The sequence below is a fragment of the Lepisosteus oculatus genome, chromosome 2, assembly GCF_040954835.1.
Source record: "Lepisosteus oculatus isolate fLepOcu1 chromosome 2, fLepOcu1.hap2, whole genome shotgun sequence".
NCBI classification, from domain to species: domain Eukaryota; kingdom Metazoa; phylum Chordata; class Actinopteri; order Semionotiformes; family Lepisosteidae; genus Lepisosteus; species Lepisosteus oculatus.
The window spans coordinates 5,286,014-5,306,576 of NC_090697.1; the positions used below are offsets into that span (position 1 = coordinate 5,286,014).

At 43.7% G+C, this 20,563-nt stretch overlaps 1 protein-coding gene and 1 long non-coding RNA gene across 2 annotated transcripts in view; one reads left to right on the forward strand and one right to left on the reverse strand.

The window, feature by feature from the left end:
• Positions 1 to 17,884, forward strand: part of slc16a10 (solute carrier family 16 member 10) — an 83,169-nt gene extending 65,285 nt beyond the window's left edge. Inside the window, exons 4-6 of the mRNA XM_006626240.3 lie at positions 7,568 to 7,711; positions 8,506 to 8,734; positions 13,214 to 17,884. Of these exons, the coding sequence (XP_006626303.1) occupies positions 7,568 to 7,711; positions 8,506 to 8,734; positions 13,214 to 13,449 (609 nt within the window). The 3' untranslated portion in view covers positions 13,450 to 17,884. The remainder of the gene's footprint in view (positions 1 to 7,567; positions 7,712 to 8,505; positions 8,735 to 13,213) is intronic.
• On the reverse strand, positions 11,081 to 12,725 carry LOC138241906 (uncharacterized). Its single transcript, XR_011191198.1, has 2 exons — positions 11,921 to 12,725; positions 11,081 to 11,342 (listed from the first exon to the last, which is right to left on the reverse strand). It is a non-coding gene; the product is annotated as an uncharacterized lncRNA (long non-coding RNA).
• Positions 17,885 to 20,563: the final 2,679 nt, after the last annotated feature.

A 20,563-nucleotide genomic window follows, 5' to 3' on the forward strand; every position in this document is an offset into this window, starting at 1 on the left:
AGACTGGGCGGCGCAAATTGTTAAGAGGGACCGACTTTGATTTTTTTCTGGACTCTCGCAATGCTAATTTTGGGCAGTAAATGCTGTAGCTATAATTTACACTGTCAGTCACTTTCCCTGCTGCTGTGAGTGTGGTGTGTTAAGTAATGAAGACTTTCCTGTGCAAATACAAAGAGAAGATCCTGATGTGGAAACGTCTGAAAGAGATACCAAAGACGTCCACTTGAACTTACTCATATAAGTCACGTTTTTCTGTTGTTCTTTTAGTGAGTGTCCCTAAAGCTTATTGCTTAGAGATACAGAAATTGGACAAAAATTGGAAACACCTGGATAACTAAGGAGGGACACCAAGGTTGTTAAAAGCAAATAACATCCACACAGCAAATAAATTCCCAGCATGCCTTTGGGCATGTGTCAATATGCTGGACAGAACAGTGCTTGATGGTAGAACATATGGTTCTGAGTAAGAGCTGACCGAGCTTATTTAGGCCATTCAGTTGTTTTTCCTTTTTGATTTGCGATTAATGTAATTTTCAGTGTATTAAGAGATGTTCTGACTCTTTGATTTAGGATGATTTACTGCTTCTGGAGCCCTGTGAAGCTCGGGGATGGAATTTGTTTCTGCATAATTAAGTTTGTTTTAGTATAATTAACGATAGTGACTAAATGATGTGCAAGGAGGCACGTGTGGGTTTCCTCAAAAGGAAGAGTCAAAGAAGGGGTTAGTGCGTTAAGCAGGTTCGATTTTTCGGAAAGAATTGGGAATTAAGGTGGAAGATATACTGTCTGTCTTATTGCTTTGCCACAGGGCAAGGAGTGGGACGTCATTTTTTAGACGGTGAGCTGAATGTGAAAATGTTGTGCCATGTATCTGTCGAGAGACATACAGTATTAGTCATTCCCTTTATATGACATCTGTATCACAGGACTAGGAACTCCAGTGCATTCCACTCATTTTACTGTTTTTTTCACTTTAGCGTAAGTTCCTGGAAAATAGATTGGAAATTTATAGAAAAACCACGGATAAAGGGCTCAGGGCAGCCTCTAGTAAGCAGATGATTAGTAATTATACAGCCCAGTACATCTGAGCCGCATTTCTGACTAATTCCTTCCAGATATTTTCCCTGAGGCACAAGGGGGGTCAGGCTGTTTTTTTCTCTTGAGTGATGCATGTCTACACAAACTGTTAAAAGTCTGTGCTTTGAATTGTAGTGTTTAATGGAGAAATAAGACTGTAGTTACTTCACTCAAAGCAGTGAATGTCTTTACAGTAAGTGGTAAGGAGCATTCGATCTGACCTCAGGGCAGGTTCAGTCTGTCTGTAAAACTTTGTTTTATTTGACTTGGCCTACTGTCCATCTAGTTTTTATACCTTCAAACTACCTTTCTTTGAAAACCCACCACACCTACCAAGAGTCCTTCTCTGGTTTCAGCGTGTACAGCCGTCAGCTTCACTGGGGTCTGGGGTCACAGACTCGCGGACCCCTCAAGGGTTACAGGTACAGTCAGAAACTGACCCTGGAAGAAGAGGAATATGGACTGCACACCACCTGTTTTTAGTTCACTTGATAAAGCAGATAAGAAAGCAGCGATCCCCACTGTTTCCAGCAGTCTTCTGTTTGTGTGTCGGGCAGGACTGACGTGAGCAGAAGTGATTGGCCACTTTCAAGGTGACCGGCTGGTTGTTGATTTATAGATCCTGGAAAGGAGAATAACGTGGCTTCACTTGTTTTCATAACCAAAAATGTGTTATCTGAAGAAAACCCACCCTAATGTGATTCATTTTGTAAGCTGTCTCCGTTAGATGCTAATTACGGAGATCATTAAATGGAACCACATGCTTTTAATTCTAAATCATAGTGTTCTCGTGAGGCTGAAAACTTTGCTATTTAGAGAACTATTGTCTTGTTATACTTGATAACCTGTTTGATGTTTATGTACTTTATCATATAACACATTGAGTAAACACTGTGCTGTATACCTGCTCATAACTCTGATGCTTTTAGCTTCAGTCTGTTAAAATGATAGGCTGTCAGTTTTTGAGAGTGCTTGAGATACACAATACTTGTGCCTCACATGGGAATTGGTCAATATATAGAATAACATAAGCACTACGAAAATTATATATACTAGGCCCAGAGCACTTGACATTGTTTAAAGCTGCAAGCTGAAAGGCTCTCTGAGCCACAAACCATATTCAGGTTGACTAGAAATGTGCTGTGAGCTTGTCCAACATATTCTCAGGCAGATTTCTCAGGAAGAACCAGAAAACTCCAGATTTTGACACTTTTGACACAAAGCCACGAAGCATTTAGTGGTACTCTGAGGGACATCTTGTAGAGATATTTTATAGCGTGTACAGTGACTGCTTGCCCATACCAGAGAAATGAACTGGTTTGTGACAACTATGAAAGGGACATTGCAGCCGGTGCAAGAAATGGCAGAGTTAAAATGTCGCAGAATATGAGAAAGTTTACAGAGGGAGCCATTAAGGATCTGGAGCTTTTATGAATTTTCCTATTTTTATGTCCTCTGCAAACTTAGTTTACAAACTGTACTAGAATCTATTTGAAAAAGGAAGATCAGTGGCCCTAATACAGGTCCCTGTGGCACGCCACTAATTACATCACCCCAGCTGGAGCATTCATGTCTCATCTGTACTCTGGTTATTGGCTTTGGTAGTCAGTAGGTGATTGATCCATGGATCTCATCCAGCTGTTTCTTGTAGGAAACCACTGTATCAGCTTCAGCAACATGGCTGGGTAGCTCGTTCCATTCTCCAACAACCCTTTGGGTATATAGTGCCTCCTATTCTCAGTTTCAGCCCACGTAATTTCTACTTCTGTCTTCTATGTGGTGTTTCACTGTTTGTTCTGAAATCCGCTGGGGTGACTTTGTCACTGCCCCTGAAGATTTGTAATGCAGGGATTCAATACTTGGATACATTACTGTGAAGGCATATTGCCTGAAGTCTGAGACTTCATCTTGCGTGAGGGGTGAGTAAATTCTGAAAGTCTGTATTCTCCGTCATTGTTGTTGCTGGTTTAAAGCATGTGACCAATTTAGCGAAGTAAAACCTAACATTCAGCATTATTGGACATTGAAGCAGTTGGTTGCTTTGTTTTTCTTCTGTGTTTATGGAAGTGACCTAACAAAAGGACACACACAAAACTAATCCCAGTCCTTTTTGCAGATAAGTAATCTGAAATATTGCAAAGCTTTCAAGACCTGCTTTGGCCTGAAAAAATGTTGAATATGTCCTGAAAATGCTCTGGTGTTGAACACTTTTTAGGATTTGGTGAAAAGACAAATAATAAAAAAATATAAGATCACTAAATACTATTTAGATTCACAGTCTTCTACACTGACAGGAAAATACAATAAGCACTTTCATGTCACAGTTTAAAATATGTGGGAAAATTATTATTACAAACTGAGCTGGTATTCACGTTGTGTTTCTGATCAGCAGTGCAGATACCACTAAACTCTTCTGTGATTTATGTGTGTGGTTGGAAATGCTTTTGAAGAGCACACGATTCATTAATAAGGCTGCATTTTATTGTGGTAAAATACAAATCTGTTGCTTTTCTGCATCCTGTTGTTTCTCATGAAATGAGCTGTGATTATGTAATCCATAGAAAACATAGTGTTTCAAAGGCACTATTTAGTGGAGCCTTCAAGATGTTGTTCTTTCACTGGGGACTGGTTTAAACCACAAAACTCAGCCTGTAGATCAGTGTGTTTCTATAGATGTAACGAACAGTTCTTTCCGGACCCTATGCGGACGACACAGTCCGACGGAGTGGGGAAACACTGGGGAAACGTCATGCAGGAAAACGGGGCTGAAGACAGGGGGGCGTGTCCAAAGTGCGCTGGTGCACGGGGAGGTGTGGCCGAGGCGAACAATCCAAAAGAGAAGTCCTTAGGGAATATCCAAAACACAAGGGTAAGTCCAAAATCAGGAGATCCATCAGAACAAAGAATTAAAAACCACGAAGGCCGGGTCGGAACCGGCGGACGGGGAACAGGAACGGGAACGGAGGTTAAAACCTTAACGGGACCAGGCGCTTCCAGGTCCCGGACTCGCACGATACGGAAATCAGATGCAGAGCCCGGATGAGCGTCAGCGCCTGGCTTTTAAGGTGGGCTGGGAATGGGAATCAGGTGCACAGAATAAAGTCTCAAGTGAAAGGGCTGGAGCACCCTTAAGGAGGGGGGGACTAATATCGTGACAATAGAGAGGCTATCTTCCTTGAGAGTTTTTCCTTGAGAAAACACCCTCTTGCCTCGCTGTCCGTAAACTACAACAAAGGCTCAGAGGGAATTGAAATGGGCTACTGTCACGGGAGCCGGGTTGGTTTAGACCCTATGGGAGGCAGCGATTCTGGAAAAAGGACCAGAGACAGAGTTCAGAAAAGACACACGGGGTTTATTGGTGCTCACAGTGAAGCAGGGAGGTTCGTGCAGACGTGCAGGGAAAATCCGTAGGCAAACGTATCCAGGGCAGTCCAAAGGGAAGCCAGGAAGCAGTCCTTAAGTCCATGGCCGGGAGACCCATCAGGAGACGCGGACAAACAGGAACACCTACGAGACGAGAATCCAAGCCCCGGGCTCAGTGGGTCGGGGAGCATTAACAGGCCTGTGGCCACAGACGTGGGGCGACCTGGCACTAGGCCGGCCATTGAGCTACCGTGAATCAGAGCTGAGCGCCGAAGGCAGGAAGGAGTAAACTTAAATAGGGAAACTAAAACAAGGCACACCAGGAAATAATGCAGGTATTTAAGCGGACTCACGTGGGGAGGTTGGAGCGCCCTCTGAGGGAGAGGATGGTGACCGTGACAGCTACACTTATCCCCCAGTACCTTTTGGTGAGGTTTTTGGAGAAGAACCCTAGGAACTGTCGTGTCTATGCATAGAAAATGTGTAGATGAGAGAATTTCAGCAGGAAACCCGTGTTTGTCAGGTGACTGTATGTTTTCTTAAAAGACAAGTGCGAGACAGATCCAATAAAACTGAGATAATATGATCATGCATAGTTACGCTACTTTGTGGATTGATTTTGCTATTATTGTGGCTTGTTTTATTTTTCCCATTCCAAGATGACTTTGAATTACTCATTAATTCAAAAAATGGTTTAATTTTTAAAAATGGATGAAGTTAGGTGGATGTTCTGCCTTTGCCATGGTACAGTGAGACCCTCAAGATCTTCCGTCATCAAGAAACGTAAACAATTGCATTTGATGCCAGGTCATCACCTGAAGATGAGAAAGCGCTACAGTCGTCTGTCAGGCCTGTTCGACACACACGGATTTATTAAGTAGGTTTTTCCCACTGAGAGCTAGAAGAAAGCTACAACGGTGAATTCGCTGAAGAGCCTCAGGTGTGAGGGAGAAAGAGAGGAAGAATGCAGAGATTTCAAGCGGAGGAGATCGAAATTAAGACCATCTCAGAATGTAAGATCTGGTGAGCAAAGTCTTGGAGAAGTTGTGGAAAGTTAAGGTCTAAAAATCAGTGGAAGGAGGTAATTACTCTGTTACCGAGAGCTGCTAATATGTGTGATGTTGGATTTTGCTTGTTTTAGAATCCGAGCCGTGGCTTTCCTGTAAAAGGACAGAAAAGCCAGAGTAATCGTGGGGGGGAGAGGTAAAATGAGGGACACTCGGTTTGGAGAGACCTTTGATTCTTTGACCTAAATATAGCACGTACATGGTGTGCTTTTGGTTGTTGTTGAGGTGTTTAATGACTTGGGCTGGTTTTTAACGGAAAGTGGCATTCAGAGCTGAGCAATCAATGCAGAAACAGGACACCACCGGCATAAATAAAGATCTGAGATGCAGGCTGTGCACAGGTTTTATTTGGTCCTTTTTTGTGTCAACCGAATGGTGGGTTCTTGATCTCCTGGAAAAAAAAAGTACAACTCGTTCAGTCGCGTCGAAGGGTGAGTTTGTGGGTGGACGTGACACACAACGTGATATTCTGGCCAAACACTGCGTTCATCATAAATAGTCCCTCTGACGCATTCCCTCTGACATTCTGTCGACACATGGGGGATTTTGTCATTTTTTATTTAAACATTTACATTTTTTAACCGTATAAACAAATGCAACACTAACCTTCTCTGATTTTATTAATAATAATATTTTAGTTTAAACCTCTAAAAAAACAAGCAATAAAAACCGGAAAATCAAGAAAACTTTAAAAGTTTTTCAGAACAAAGAGATGTCGTATCTTAGGTGCTACTTTGTGCTCTGTGGAATAGTGACAAAAGGAGTTTTAATCCAAACAAGTATGATATTTTGCTTTGCTCTGTATTCCCTGTATTAGATCAATCATTTAGACAATATAAAAATGGTATAGGCATTAATATAAACTTTAAAAGGGTCTTGTATTTTTCTCCCCGGAGCCAAATATTCCTGGTTTAGATTAGTGAAGGAAAGTATTCTGAGTAAAAGCAGTCGCATTTTTATGAAGCACAGAACATGTTTCTAAGTCATTCATTATGAGTTTGAGGCCTGCTGAGTGTCGTGCAGAAAATTGTTAATGCCTTTTTTCTTGCAATACTAAAATAACATTAAAAAAAACAGGGATTGTGCAACCTAACTATTTACATTAGAAGGTTTTCTTTCAGTTTTGCTTTTCAGGATTATTTTAGTTGTTTCAGTTAAAATGTGCTTTAATGTCACTTCACTGTAAAAAGCTTGATGGGCTGCATGCAGTTGCACTACAGAGCTCTTCTGAAACTTCACACAACCTGTATTGTGTGTAGCATGGAGGCCCTCTACATCTCTGATTGCAGATTGTTCATGGTTATTCGGAGATGTTAATGTCATTTTTCTTTTTGATTTTTCATTGAATGTTGTAGGGATCTTATACAGTAGGTAGCAGTATGTTTTTCATTGCTTTGTTTGACCAGCTCAGTCAATTGAAGTATACAATGACAGCTTGGACTCCTTTGTCAGGATCAACAGCGACACACCTTGCTCAAGGGTACACCAGCAAGTTTACACTCAGAACAGATCCACAGCACTCTGGTCTGGAGTCCAGCGCCCGAACCACAGTTCCACACTGCTGCCTTATAGATCGCTATTTAGATCATTTGCTGCTGAAATGTAGTAAAATAGATCTCATTATGCCTGTTACACAGCTGTACAGTTAACGCCATTTCACCACTAGATGTGCCACTGGCTCCTGTCGCCTAAATACACGAGGAACTGAAAGGTTTGATTTCTCCCGGAGTGAATCTTTCTCCTGAGGCCTGACCCTTCTCTCTGAGACCCTCCCCCTTGTGCAATTCAATCCCTTGTATTGTTATCCTAAACCAGGTGCTTAGCTGCCCCCCAAAAGCTGTGTTGGCCACTCCACACTCATAAGAAAAAAAGCGCCGGGCGTGTTCGTAGACTACACACAAAACAAGTGTTTCAGTTAATGAGGATCACTAAACTTGGATTGATTGTGAGGTTGCCCTACAGGAACACGAGAGGCGACTTATTTCCTTTTTAAGCCCAGCGGAAGGGAACAGTTTTGGTCACTGCCTTGACGGCTGTTTCTCGTGTCCTTCGCCCCACAGATGAAGCATGTGGAGGAAAAGTTCGGCAAAGACGCCAATAAAGAGGTCCTGCTCATGTGCATTGGCATCACGTCAGGAGTGGGCCGCCTGATCTTTGGCAGGGTTGCTGACTACGTGCCTGGCGTCAATAAAGTTTACCTTCAGGTAGGTGCTGCCCAGGAATAACCTCGTACTCTGATAGACCTCATTTTACACGCCCTGGGGCTGAGCTCAGGCTGTTTGATCACTTGCACTGCTTTGCTAAATGCGCTGTCTTACTCATGATGAAGGACCAGAAAACCTCCCGAAAGTTCATTCCATGCTGGAATGCAGAAAGAAGGAGGAAAAAAGCAGGTTTTGTCTGTGAGGCACACCAGAAGAACATCCCGCAGACAAGACCCTGTGTGTTTCTCTTCTTTCTGCTTTTCAGCATTTAATTACCTCTTCTTGCTTTCCTGCTGCTTGCACTGACTTGGCTTCGCGCTCGAACCTGCTGTAAGTGGACCACCTCCAAGTTGTGCAGTGAATCTGCTGGTGTCTCTTGCTTATGCCGAGCATGAACTTTGCTGTATTCGTATCTTTATTCCCCTACCTTGCCGAGATTTAAGCCTCTTTCACACAGTAAGCTTTTATAAGTAGACCTGAGAGACTCATGAGAAAAAATGGGCTCTACTATGTAAAGCTTGCTTTTTCTCTCCTTCATTAGTCTTCATATTCATTTTTTAAGGATTATTACAAGCATGAGTGTGTTGTGAAGCGCCCTTAAGATGAGTGAAAATCCTACTGGTGACTGAAGGCAGGAAGGCCTTTCTGTATCAGCAGGCCTGTTGCTTGTGTAGCCGGCGCGTTGCCCCAGGGACAGCGGCCTTTCTGAGTTAACCAAAGTGAGCTGGTGAGAACTAACCAGGCCTCCAGGCTCAGAAGTGAAAGCCCCTGTCCTTTTCCCCCTGGGGGTGTAGGTTTCCTCGTTTGTGGTGATCGGCTTGATGTCCATGATGATCCCCCTGTGTGACATCTTCGGGGGCCTGATCGCCGTCTGCCTGCTCATGGGTCTCTTCGATGGCTGCTTCATCTGCATAATGGCTCCCATCGCCTTCGAGCTGGTGGGCTCTCAGAACGTCTCCCAGGCCATCGGCTTCCTCCTGGGCATGATGTCTGTCCCCATGACTGTGGGACCCCCCATTGCAGGTGAGGCCAGGACCCCAGGCTTTTAAACAGCTGTGCAGAGAGACACAGTGCGGAGACAGCGCAGTGCAGTGGAGGTGGAAGAGATTCTTTTGTGAGTGTTTATACTGCCATCTGCTGGCACACAACGGTCCTGCTGAAGTTTTCCAGTCAATCCCGAGCAGAACATAATACCTCCCAGCGAACAGGTACAGGTTAATTCCCTGCTGAAAAGAGAAGAAAGGAAACACAACGTTTCAGCTGTAGAGCTCTCTTCGGGTGTGTTAGAAATGTGTTTCCTTTCTTCCCTTTCCAGCAGGGAATAAACCTTTACTTGTTCCTTTGCAGCCTACGCATGCTGACGCAGCTCCCCACCTGAACTACATAATACCTCCCAGATCACACAACATGAATATCTAACGTGTCACAGATTCAATGAAATCTACTCTTGTAAAGTACGAAATGCAAATAATAATAATAACAATACGTCTGTGTTCACTTTACGACTGGGCCATGTAATGTGAGCTCTTGTGAACAGAAACAAGCTTCAAGAAATGAAGACTCTGTTTATCATCCACAGAAATACTTTTTTCAGATTGGAAATAAAGAATGAAAAAAGCTTTATAAACTGATTATCTTTAGTTACAAGCACAAGTACAAACATACTAGAAAGGCTAGGAACACTAGGAAATAAATATACGATGGACGCTAAACTAATGAAAATCAAGTATTAAGTCCTGAGACAGGTATTACAACAAAAACAGTAAAGGACAATAAACTCTCAGATAATAATGATGGGAAACCTTCAGATGTTGAAAGGGAAACAGACAACGTATTAAATTAATATTTCACTCATGTTTATCAGGGAAGAAGTGCTGAACATGCCTCAGCTCCGATTCAGGTAATATTAGGATAGAAGAGGCAGGTACTACAAGTACAAATACTAGAGGCACTTCAGGTAAATCTCCAGGGCAGATGCTCTCCCACCAGTGGTATTTCAGGAAACGCTGCAGCAGTCCCCCTTGACCGAAGAATTGCTCATCGAACACAAATCCTTCAAATGAGCTAGAATACTGATCCAGGAAAAACGACGTACAACTGGCCGGACTTCAGGCACACGTGTATTTATGGAAGCGATAATTAGAGCTCAACTAGATGATCATCTGTAGTCAGCAGGACTCTAGGAGGCGGCCAGGATTAAGAGGTCGTACTGTAGGCCTAGCAGGTATTGTAGGTCTTATCTGACTTGCCACGTGTTCAGAGAACTCCCACAGCTGCAATATTCTTACAGAGCATATTAATACGGTCTATTTCATGTTCAAGGGCTTTTTGGTAAGGTTCCACGCGAAAGATTCATTCCTAAATGGTAGGAGGTAACCCTATAAGGTAAGGCGTATCTTTGGATTAAGAATTAGTTCATGGATTAAGAGCAGATAAGAGAAGAACGCTCAGACCGGGGCGATGTTGGCACTGTACCACTGGGACCCAGGGTCTCCTGCAGCAAGAAGCTCAGGCCGGGTGGCGTCCTCCCACTGATGACATGAGGGGGCGTGTTAACGGTAATCTAGCTGTCTAAGAGCCCGATCACTGCTCCAGCTGCAGTCTCCTATTATTGTAACTAAACAACACTGTCCTTAACAAGACAGGTTTTTACTGTGGCTAGGGCATTGTGGTTTACTGAATAAGAGAAGAATGCTCTAAAGCTTATTTACAGTGCAGAATAATACCGTGTTAATGGGTTGTCTCTGTTCAACCATTTAATCATAAGAAAAGGCTTAAAGGAGAGCTGGCCATGTGTCTCATCTAGCGGATTTGGTAGTTAGACTTTTCTTGAGAAAGACGTCGGAGTATCAGCTTCAACAACATGGATGGGTTTCGTACAGTGCACTGTGCAAAGAAGGGGCCCACTTTCTTGGTTTTAAATGCACTTCTCATTAATTTTCTAATATAATGAGATAACCGATTCAGTTTTTCTCACTTGTCCTACATTCCTTACGCCTAGAGTAAAAAGCAGCAAAAAGTCCTAGTGCATCAGTGCCTCCAAGAGGAAAGTCAGTGTAGGTTTCCTTCTCCTTTATTCTCATCCAATCAGCTGTCTGTCAGTGGATGAAAATTTACTGCTGAATCACTCTGATGCTCCTACAATCCTAAACTGGATTTGTTCAGCTACAGTAAGTGAGATTTTATTTATTCCATGTAGCTGAGTTTAGGAAATTCTAGAAAGATTCTCTAAGGGTTTTAGAGATGAAAGAGCGCGCCGTAGCTTTCCTGCTGATATCGGGGGTTCTAAGACAAACAAAGGGAAGTCGTGTGAGAATATAATATAGGGTTCTTAATTAGAAACTCGGGGGGTGCTGGAGACCATTTAGATTCAATTCAATTCAAGGTGCTTTATTAGCATGACCGATGGGTACAATCAGTGTTGCCAAAACAAATAAAAATAATAAAATGAACACGAAACAAAGCAAAAATAAAAGTAAAATAAAATCTACAGACATATTACAGACATTTACAACAAACACATATCATAAAATTTTTACATATACTGTAGACAATTTAGAGGGCTGCCTTGGTGGCGGTAGGGCCCTCTAGTGGTGAACCGGGGAAGAAGCCTTCCTCTGTGACACAGCTCCTAGACAAAGACATGGGGAAACACCAAAACATCAACACCAGCAATAACAAGGTAAATAGTACACAACTTCAAGAAAAGTCAGTTAAGCAGTGTGAGGGGAAAAATAAAAAAAACAGTCAGTTTAAGGGGTAGAGTTCAGTAATCTGACGGGAAGTAAATCTGTGGGAAGAGACTGTCTCTGAATCTGAAGGGTTGTGCCTCTATGCTCCTATAACGCTTCCCAGAGGGCAGGGGAGAGACAATTGAGAAACCGGGATGATTGTTATCCTCAGTAATACCCCCAGCCTTCCTGAGACAGCGTGTTATAAAAATGTCTGAAATAGAGGGGAGCTGTACTCCAGTGATGGACTGGGCTAACCTGATCACCCCCTGTAACGCCTTCCGCTCGGACAACGAGCTGCTGCCGAACCCCACTGTCACCCCACGCGTGAGCACACGCTCAGTAGCGCACCTGTGAAATGCGGTAAGGACGGTTGAAGATAGACCAAATGTTGTGCCTTCTCTGTAGCTCCAGTTACATGCTGGGACCGCGTTCAGTCATTAGTCATGAAGGGACCCAGGAACGTGAAGCTGCTCACCATCTCTGTAGCCGCCCCGCTGATGTGAAGAGGGAGAGATTATTGCCAAGGCACCACGCCAGCAGGGTCCAGTGTAACAGTGTGTGACTGTTAAAAAAACAGGATCAGCAGTGCGGAGGCTCCCGCGGTGATGGAGGCGCTGGCGAAGTTAGCTGGATCCGCGTCATTCGTACGCTTCAGCCTGCGGCTCCTGATTCGGGCGGTGGCCGGGCGGGACCTGAAGAGACTGTGCCCAAATTGAACCGACAGGGTGTCTTGCGGTGCTCTTTTTTCTCGTGACGCTGAAGGCTTTTAGAAAAGTCAAAATTTTTTGCGCCCGATGCCTGCTAACGCAGGTTGAAAAACAGGCTTCGGCGCTGCAACATTTGCAGCCATTTGCCTAGAGGCAGGGTCTTCACCGTGCGGGGGTGCGGTGAAACTCTCAGCCGGCAGGGCTCTGCCTGTGGGCCGACGGTCCGCCATCCCTGACAGATGCTGCACCCGTCCAGGCAGGCGAACGGAATTCAAAAACAAAAAGAAAAATCAGACCGCGGAATAAGAAGAGCCAACAAGGACTGTCAGGAACTGTCGTTATCAGACGAAGGCGTAGAGCAGTGATTTCTAGTCCCAGTCCTGCTGCCCCACACACACCTCTGTGTGTTGGGCTTGTCTTGTATCTTGTGTATTGTAACGCAACAGGGGCTCAGGCGGGCGCCCTTGCCGCATTAGGTCGGCCCCCCACCGTTGGGGGCTCAAACCCGGGACTCCCCCGTCTCTCAGCAGGGACCCAGCCCGGTGAGCCAAAGAGAGATCTCTCCACAGCCCAGTAGCTGTAGTCCTGCTATTACAGGGAAGGGCGGTGACGTCACCTGCTCTGGTACGCCGGCTCTTACACAGTGCCTGTCGGCCGTAAGCGTTACAATATTCTTTGTATTTATCGTTGTCGACATTCTCTAAAGCGCTTTGAGAAGCTACCTTTAAAGGCGTTATATCAAATAAAGTTTATTATTATTATTATTACCTGCAGGTTTTCATTCCAGCCCACCTTCATTAGATGACTGAAGCCTTTGCTCGATCTGAGAAGGTGCTTCAATCGAGTATGTGCGTTCTGTTTCCAGTCACAAGTTCTGGGTTTTACCTCACGTACAAAATACAGCAGTTAAAGCCCCCACATGTCCAGGCCGGGAGCTGACATCCCTCTGCCTATCCTTAAGGCCAGGAAGGGTGGGACTGTGCAGCTGAGCAAGGTGTGATGTAGCCGGCGCGCTTGGCTGCGATGGTCTCCCCGCCCTGATTCCCGTCGTCTCCCGGCAGGCTTCCTCCGCGACCGGCTGGGCTCCTACGACGTGGCCTTCTACCTGGCGGGCATCCCCCCGCTCATCGGGGGCGCGGTGCTGTGCTTCATCCCCTGGGCGGAGCGCAGGAAGAGGAGGCAGCAGCAGGAGGCGGCGGGAGACACGGCGGAGAAAATGCTGGGCGCCAAGCCCAACGGCGCCTTCCCGGTCGAGGGCGCCGGGGGAGAGAAGACGGACCACGAGTCGGCCGTGTGAGACACGCACACGCCTGGACACACACAGAGACGCATTGGAATTAAGTGCTAAATATGTTTATAATATGCATATATATATACCTATATATTTCTACAGAAGCCTATATATATACAATATCTTTTTAAAACTGCTTTGTAGGAAAACCTGGGGAAACTTTTGAAGGAATGGTGCATATCCGTGAAACGCCACACAAGAGGAATTGACAATCTCTGTAATGTTCTCGTTAAAAGTATCCGTTGCAGTGTCCTTTTGGTTCAGCATGCTCCCGGCTCCGCAGGTTCGGCGCGCGTAGCCGAGGCCGGTGTCCTTTGACGAAACCAGCCTCTTTGAAGTGTTGCGGCTGAGGTCTGAACGAGGGAATGCGTGCTTTTGGAAAAAAGGTGCTCAATGCTCAAAGCTTCAAGCAGCTAACCGCCTGTGGAAGAAGCCACGGGCTTAGGAACAGCAGAGGTGGATTTGGGAAAATTTTAAGAAATAGTGCATTTGTTTTTCGAAAGTGCGAGTCTCGTTTCTGCTGCTCGCAGTCAAGAACCAAATATTACACAAAACACTTTGATGCGACCAAAGACATGATACTTGTTTGTACCTAGCTGTAAGTGATGCTGACCTGGAATTCTTTGAATGTAAGCGTACAAGTGGGCAGCAGAAAGTGACATCATTTCGACAGTGTCGTTATTTCAAAACTGCCAGAAAGCACTTAGTACCATTCACGCGTACACTAAGAGAAACATCCCAATGGTCGTTGTGACTGCTCTCCTCTTTTGAGCCACTTCCTCATCTGCCTTTCATTCCAAATCACTTATTGTATGACGTGATCTCCTGAGGTGTCGAAATCACCACTATTTTCAAGGCGTTTGCACATTATGTAAGTTATCTGGAAACTCGACTTAAGCGGCATTTCAGGACCAAGAGTATGGTGACTTCAACGTCTGCTAGTGGAAATAATTTTTAAAAAGTCCTTGCAGAAGGAATGAAGATGTTTTTCGCTTAATTTGAGCACTTGATTTTCGCCATCCGTCCTTCTTTAGTAATGTCAGGTCTTATCGCTAGACCCATTTCCTTCTTGCCATGCAGGAGCACAGCGTAAAAAAGCACACCAGGGGGAGAGGGATCTGGAGAATTATTTTTATAATAGAATGAAAAACAGTTTTGTCTGAGAAGGTGCTGGGACACCTTATACACCATATAAGAGATCTTAAGCACAAGAATTCCAGCCGGTCAACATACGCTGCATGGGCCACTTTAAGTGCTGTTAAATGCAAAGATGGACACCAGATCCAAGAACTCAGTCTTCTTCATACTTGTCGGATTGTTTGCTGCTTGATGCTTTTCATAAACTGCTTCTGAGGGCAGATTTACAAGGGAGAGGCGTTAGAATCTATATCGTAACAACCGGTGACTGAGAGTCGTGCTGAGTGTTAAATAATTACTGCGAAGAAAATCTTGTATATATTTCTCTGCAGTAGGCCGACGTTCAGTCTGCTTTTCTATGCAATGTAAATGCAAGTTGGCTCTGTGATTACAGTTGATCACCTTACAAAAGCTGTAATCAATCGAGGTTGTACAACAGAATATGCTTAGCAAGCATGTCTTACAATCAGTTCCAGTAATCGTTGTACACAGAGGATCAATACAGGCACTGTATTATAAGCAATAGTTCTGTAAACACGGCACTGAGATAAAAACACTGAGAACTCGACTGCCGACTACTGCTGGGGAAAAAAGGTTGTTTTGTATTGGGTTTAATATTAACACACATTTGCACAAGCCTCGGCTGTTCCTATAAAGGAAGTCATCTTTGGACTACAAATTCTGAAGAAAGAACCACCCCTAAAAATCTTCAAAATTACATTTGTGTTTTTTTTTTCTTTATTGGTTTGTAAACACAAAGATTTATTGAAAAGCAGTTGATCCTGGTCCAATTTAAGAACAGCCTCACTTATTTACATAATTTCAGTTACTTAGCAAATTAATGTTGTATAATCCTATAACCATGTCTGTCATGTGTGGTTGTTGGCCAGATTATTTCTTTGTGGGGCATTTCAGTTCAGTGCATGTATCCATGGTCCGAGCACACTGTCCTCTACTTTTAGGTCTTACCATCGTCATGGAAATTGGCTAAGGGACAACTTTTAACATGTACAGTAATTGAAAATGTGTGTTCTGAAATACTTCCTTAGTGAAGAAAGTATTTTTAACACACCAAGTTGTATCGACTTTTTCTTTATTCTTTTTGATGAGCATTTATATGCTCTTAAAAGCAGAAGGCAACCATTACTGAAATTGACCCGAACAAAACATTGGGGAGTGCTAAACTGATCGTTAACTTCAAACCAGCCAAGCTGTTTTTTAACCAATGACATTTCAGAGGCAGCATTTGCCGTTTGATCCTAAATGGATCCCATAATCCTTCCTGAGACTGAGGCAATATGAAATTGCTTATTTTCTATACTAGAAATGCATAAGGTTAGAACATTGAATTGCAGTACCTATATAAATGTTATCGTCTGAAAAATGATAATATGCAGTGAGTTTCGTGTGACGAATTACCTTCATGTGTTCATTGCCTGAAAGATCTTTTAGAATGTACATTTGAGACATATTTCTAGTGTCCATCTTTGAAGTACTGTTAAAGAGATAAATGAATCTACTTGTTTAATGTAAATGAAGTCAATGTTCTGACATCAGTTCTGTGAGATTTTTTTGTGTAAACGTAACAATCGAAAGGGAGTTTTTCTGTCCTCACAGACTAGACAAAAATGATTTGCTCATTTCTGTTGTTTTTTTTTTACATAGGATTTTAAAAGGAAGTGAGAAGTATGTGATTTGTGAGTGGGTAAAACAAACATATACAAAAGTAATTCATCATTTCATTCTAAAAATACATACAAAAAAACGACAGCATTCATGTCTGTGCTGGCAAGTTACAGTCTTCAGGTACCTGAACTCTTGTCTGGCACTTGTCAACCACACATGCACAAGAAAGTCATAGAGTGCTGTCGCTTTTGAAGAAGTAATAATTCTCAGTGGAACCATGTCATGATGGCTGAAGGCCTGCAAATCAAACACTGCCACAGAAATGAATTCTTGAGTTTTCTCTGCTGGAGAGCCCTCAATCCTCAATACTGCCTTGGGCTGAGGCATTACAATCTTGAGGATTGTAACCTCGAGTCCTAAATTATGCATGCAAAACAACTGATTCCTAATTTATGTGAATGTGTGTGATCACAGCTCATTTTCTCATCTGTTAAAACTTTACTTGCGTAACGAAAACGTATTCTTAACCTCACATTGTTAATGCTGCTGTCGTTTACAGTTGTTTTGTTTTCGTGACAGAGTTCTCATTACCTCACTTAACGCGCAATTCTGTTTATACTTTCAATTCAAGGTCGTGTCATTTCCAGGGAGCTCCCTGACAGTCCTTCAGGAACTGAAGGGATTGTACTGGAAAGAAACTGCCATTTCTTTAAAATAAAGGATGTCCCAAGAATTCTGAAGTGCAAACACACTTGTGAAAGAGTGTTTTATACCACAGGTGGACCGCTTGAAAGAATGCGAATTGTCATGATTTAAAAATAGTTCAAACAGAATCCTCGAAGGCATCCTGGGTGTCACTGGAAAGTATTGTACTAAATTTATCTTACAGAGCTCTGCGATACACTGAGATGCCAAGAGATCAGTTTCTTTGCCTTTCCATGTGGAAATAACTACAGCCAAGCCAACCCAAAGAGGTGGGGTGACATTTTCACCTCGCCCATAGACCTATAATGCGTATGTCTTAATTGTGCTGTTTTCTGAACAGAAGAGTGTGTTTACACCTATATTATTTAAAGATGTGGCTAAATACCTAATTAGTCAGCATGTTGTTGACAAACAATATAGGATATTTTAATTTTTACATTGAGTCCTTTTTCATTTTTCCATTAATGCAACCGGAATAAACTCCATTTGCATTTATCACAACTGTGCAGAAGTAAATGTCTAAACCAGGCGTCCTGTTAAGCATGCTTTTGTGTTAAAAAAGGTGTACAAAAACTGGAAAAATGAATCTATATCAGAGTGTTATTATTGCCTTTCATGCTTTATTTCAAGTAGTTGCGCTAGTTTGCTGTGTCTGCCATCATTGCGTCCTGTGATTTAACTAAGAGGAAGAAAGATTAAGTATTAGCTGCTTCCATCTTTGAAGTGATCTTGTGTTTATTCTTTTTCTTTGTACTCTGTTCTCAAAACCTTATTATTGGTTAAGTATGTATGTTAAGATTTTATAGTGTTAATTGTTTTAATCATTCACTTAAACCATTGTATTTTGGGGAGTTTTGTTCTGTGTTCCATAAGTGCATGTTTTACTATTGATTTAAAGATATGCAATCTACCAAACAGACTGAAAAATGTATGATGAGACCTTTTGAACGAAGTAAAGATATTTTTAACTTTTTGTTTGGAATTTTTGTATTGATTTGGTGTGAGATTACTGGACACAGTAAATCTTTGCCTGTAACTACACTGTCGTGTAGTCAGACCACATGTTTAAATTCCCCCTAGTACACATTAAAAAAAACTTCAGGACAGGAGCCCACATTTCTGTAGGACTGGGAGAGGCAGTGTGGCAGTCGCAGCACGTCCATGGAGGCAGGGTGATGCAGGGGGAGTCCAGTCCCAAGACCAGGGAGCAGTCCGGTCCGGTCCAGGAATCTGCCACGCTTCACGGACAGTGTTCTTCCAGATGTGCTCTGGAAACAGGTTATCCCACTGTCTGCTGTATCAGCTCCACTTCATCCAGGAGCCTCCTGCGGTCCTGCAGGGGCTGCTGTACCTCAGTGCTCGGGTAGCCCATCACGGAGCGAGAGAGACAGGGACACTGAGACTGAGTGAGAGAGAGAGACAGGGACACTGAGACTGAGTGAGAGAGAGACAGGGACACTCAGACTGAGTGAGAGAGAGAGAGAGAGAGACACTCAGACTAAGTGAGAGAGAGAGACAGGGACACTGAGACTGAGTGAGAGAGAGACAGGGACACTCAGACTGAGTGAGAGAGAGAGAGAGACACTGAGACTAAGTGAGAGAGAGAGACAGGGACACTCAGACTGAGTGAGAGAGAGAGAGAGAGAGACACTGAGACTAAGAGAGAGAGAGAGACAGGGACACTGAGACTGAGAGAGAGAGACACTGAGACTGAGTGAGAGAGAGAGACAGGGACACTGAGACTGAGTGAGAGAGAGACAGGGACACTGAGACTGAGTGAGAGAGAGAGAGAGAGAGACACTGAGACTGAGTGAGAGAGAGAGACAGGGACGCTGAGACTGAGTGAGTGTGAGAGAGACAGGAGAGACTGTGACAGTGTGAGAGACAAGCACTTCCTACTGCACTGTGACAGATACTGTAGGATTAGAGAAACATTCTTCCCTAAATTCAGAAATCTAATCCCAGAGTTCCCACACCTGCCAGAATCACAACAGGTCCCAGTCCTACTGGGAGAGGGAGGAAGGAACTCAGTTGAACTGGTAGCCCAGTATGTGATCTGTCACAGCCTGAGGAACAGTGAGTCTGTCTCCCAATAATGCTCAATATGTTTACAGTATATGTAAATATTTTATAATATGTCTTTGTTGTAAATGTCCGTCTGTGTTCTCAAAGAACACAGTTTTCCGAATTTATACATCAGAAAGACTACAGAAACCAAAATTATCCTGCAGCTAGGATCACACCTTCCCCCTTCTCTTCAGGACAGACTACTGTTCTCCATTCATTGGAGGTTTCATTTCACACCTCTCTACACCTATTCTGACTTCACACCTCCTGATTGGCCTCTCTGTCTGTCCCCTGCTCCCGCCTCTCGCTCCTCCTCTCTCCCAGCTTTTGTTCTCCTGCTACATTACCTTTGCCTACTGCCCTGTCTCTCTCACACCTGAAGAAGGCTCCACGGCTGAAACGTTGTGTTTTCTTTCTTCTTTTTTTTTCAGCATGGAATAAACCTATTACTTGTTCCTTTGCAGCCTACGCATGCTGACGCAGCTCCCCACCTGTATAGTGCCCCCATACTAACCTGGTTGAGAGGAGAGCTGGGAAGGATATGATACAATACAACTCTACTTTATTGTTCAACTCCTCAGAAACGTAATTCCTCATAAAAAAACCTGTTACACCCTGACTCTCTATCCTCTTGTACTAAGCTTACGAGTCCACCTGTGTCCATGTCAAGCACCCCTTATTTTTTTTTGCTATTGACGTGATTGCTGTTCTGAAAGTGTTTTTTCCAAATTTTTAAGAACAAATAATACAAAATAGAACAGGTATCCAGAAATGCAGATTTTTCCATCCATCAATTTTGTTTTGGGGTTTTTTTCTTTGTTATTTTCCAGGTTCTTAATGAGCAATACTGCATTTCCGTCTTGGAGACATTAAAGGGGCGCAGTGTTAGATCATTTTGTTTGGTTTTGTGACTAAGACATCGACCCAGTGGGTCAATTGCAACGAACTGAAAGCAGCATACTAACAGGAGTCCAGCCGGGAAGTCCGTTGCAATTGACCCAGTATGATTAATAAGAGTAATCCTAATAAACGTCTCGAGAGTCGGTAAGTCACCAGAGGGTCCTATCGCGGAAACCGGCGGGCGGGAGTGAGCGAGTGGAAACAGACCCTAATAATAATAATAATTGCTTACGCTTATATAGCGCTTTTCTGGACACTCCACTCAAAGCGCTTTACAGATAATGGGGATCCCCTCCACCACCACCAGTGTGCAGCCCCACCTGGATGATGTGACAGCAGCCATAGTGCGCCAGAACGCTCCCCACACATCAGCTATCAGTGGGGAGGAGAGCAGAGTAATGAAGCCAATTCATAGGTGGGGATTATTAGGAGGCCATGATTGGTAAGGGCCAATGGGAAATTTGGCCAGTACACCAGGGTTATAGAGTCAGGACCTCGGTTTTACATCTCATCCGAAGGACGGTGCCTGTTTACAGTATAGTGTCCCTGTCACTATACTGGGGCATTAGGACCCACATGGACCACAGGGTGAGTGTCCCCTGCTGGCCCCACTAACACCTCTTCCAGCAGCAACCTTAGTTTTTCCCAGACGAAGTACAGGCTCAGTGACCACAGCCTGGTCATA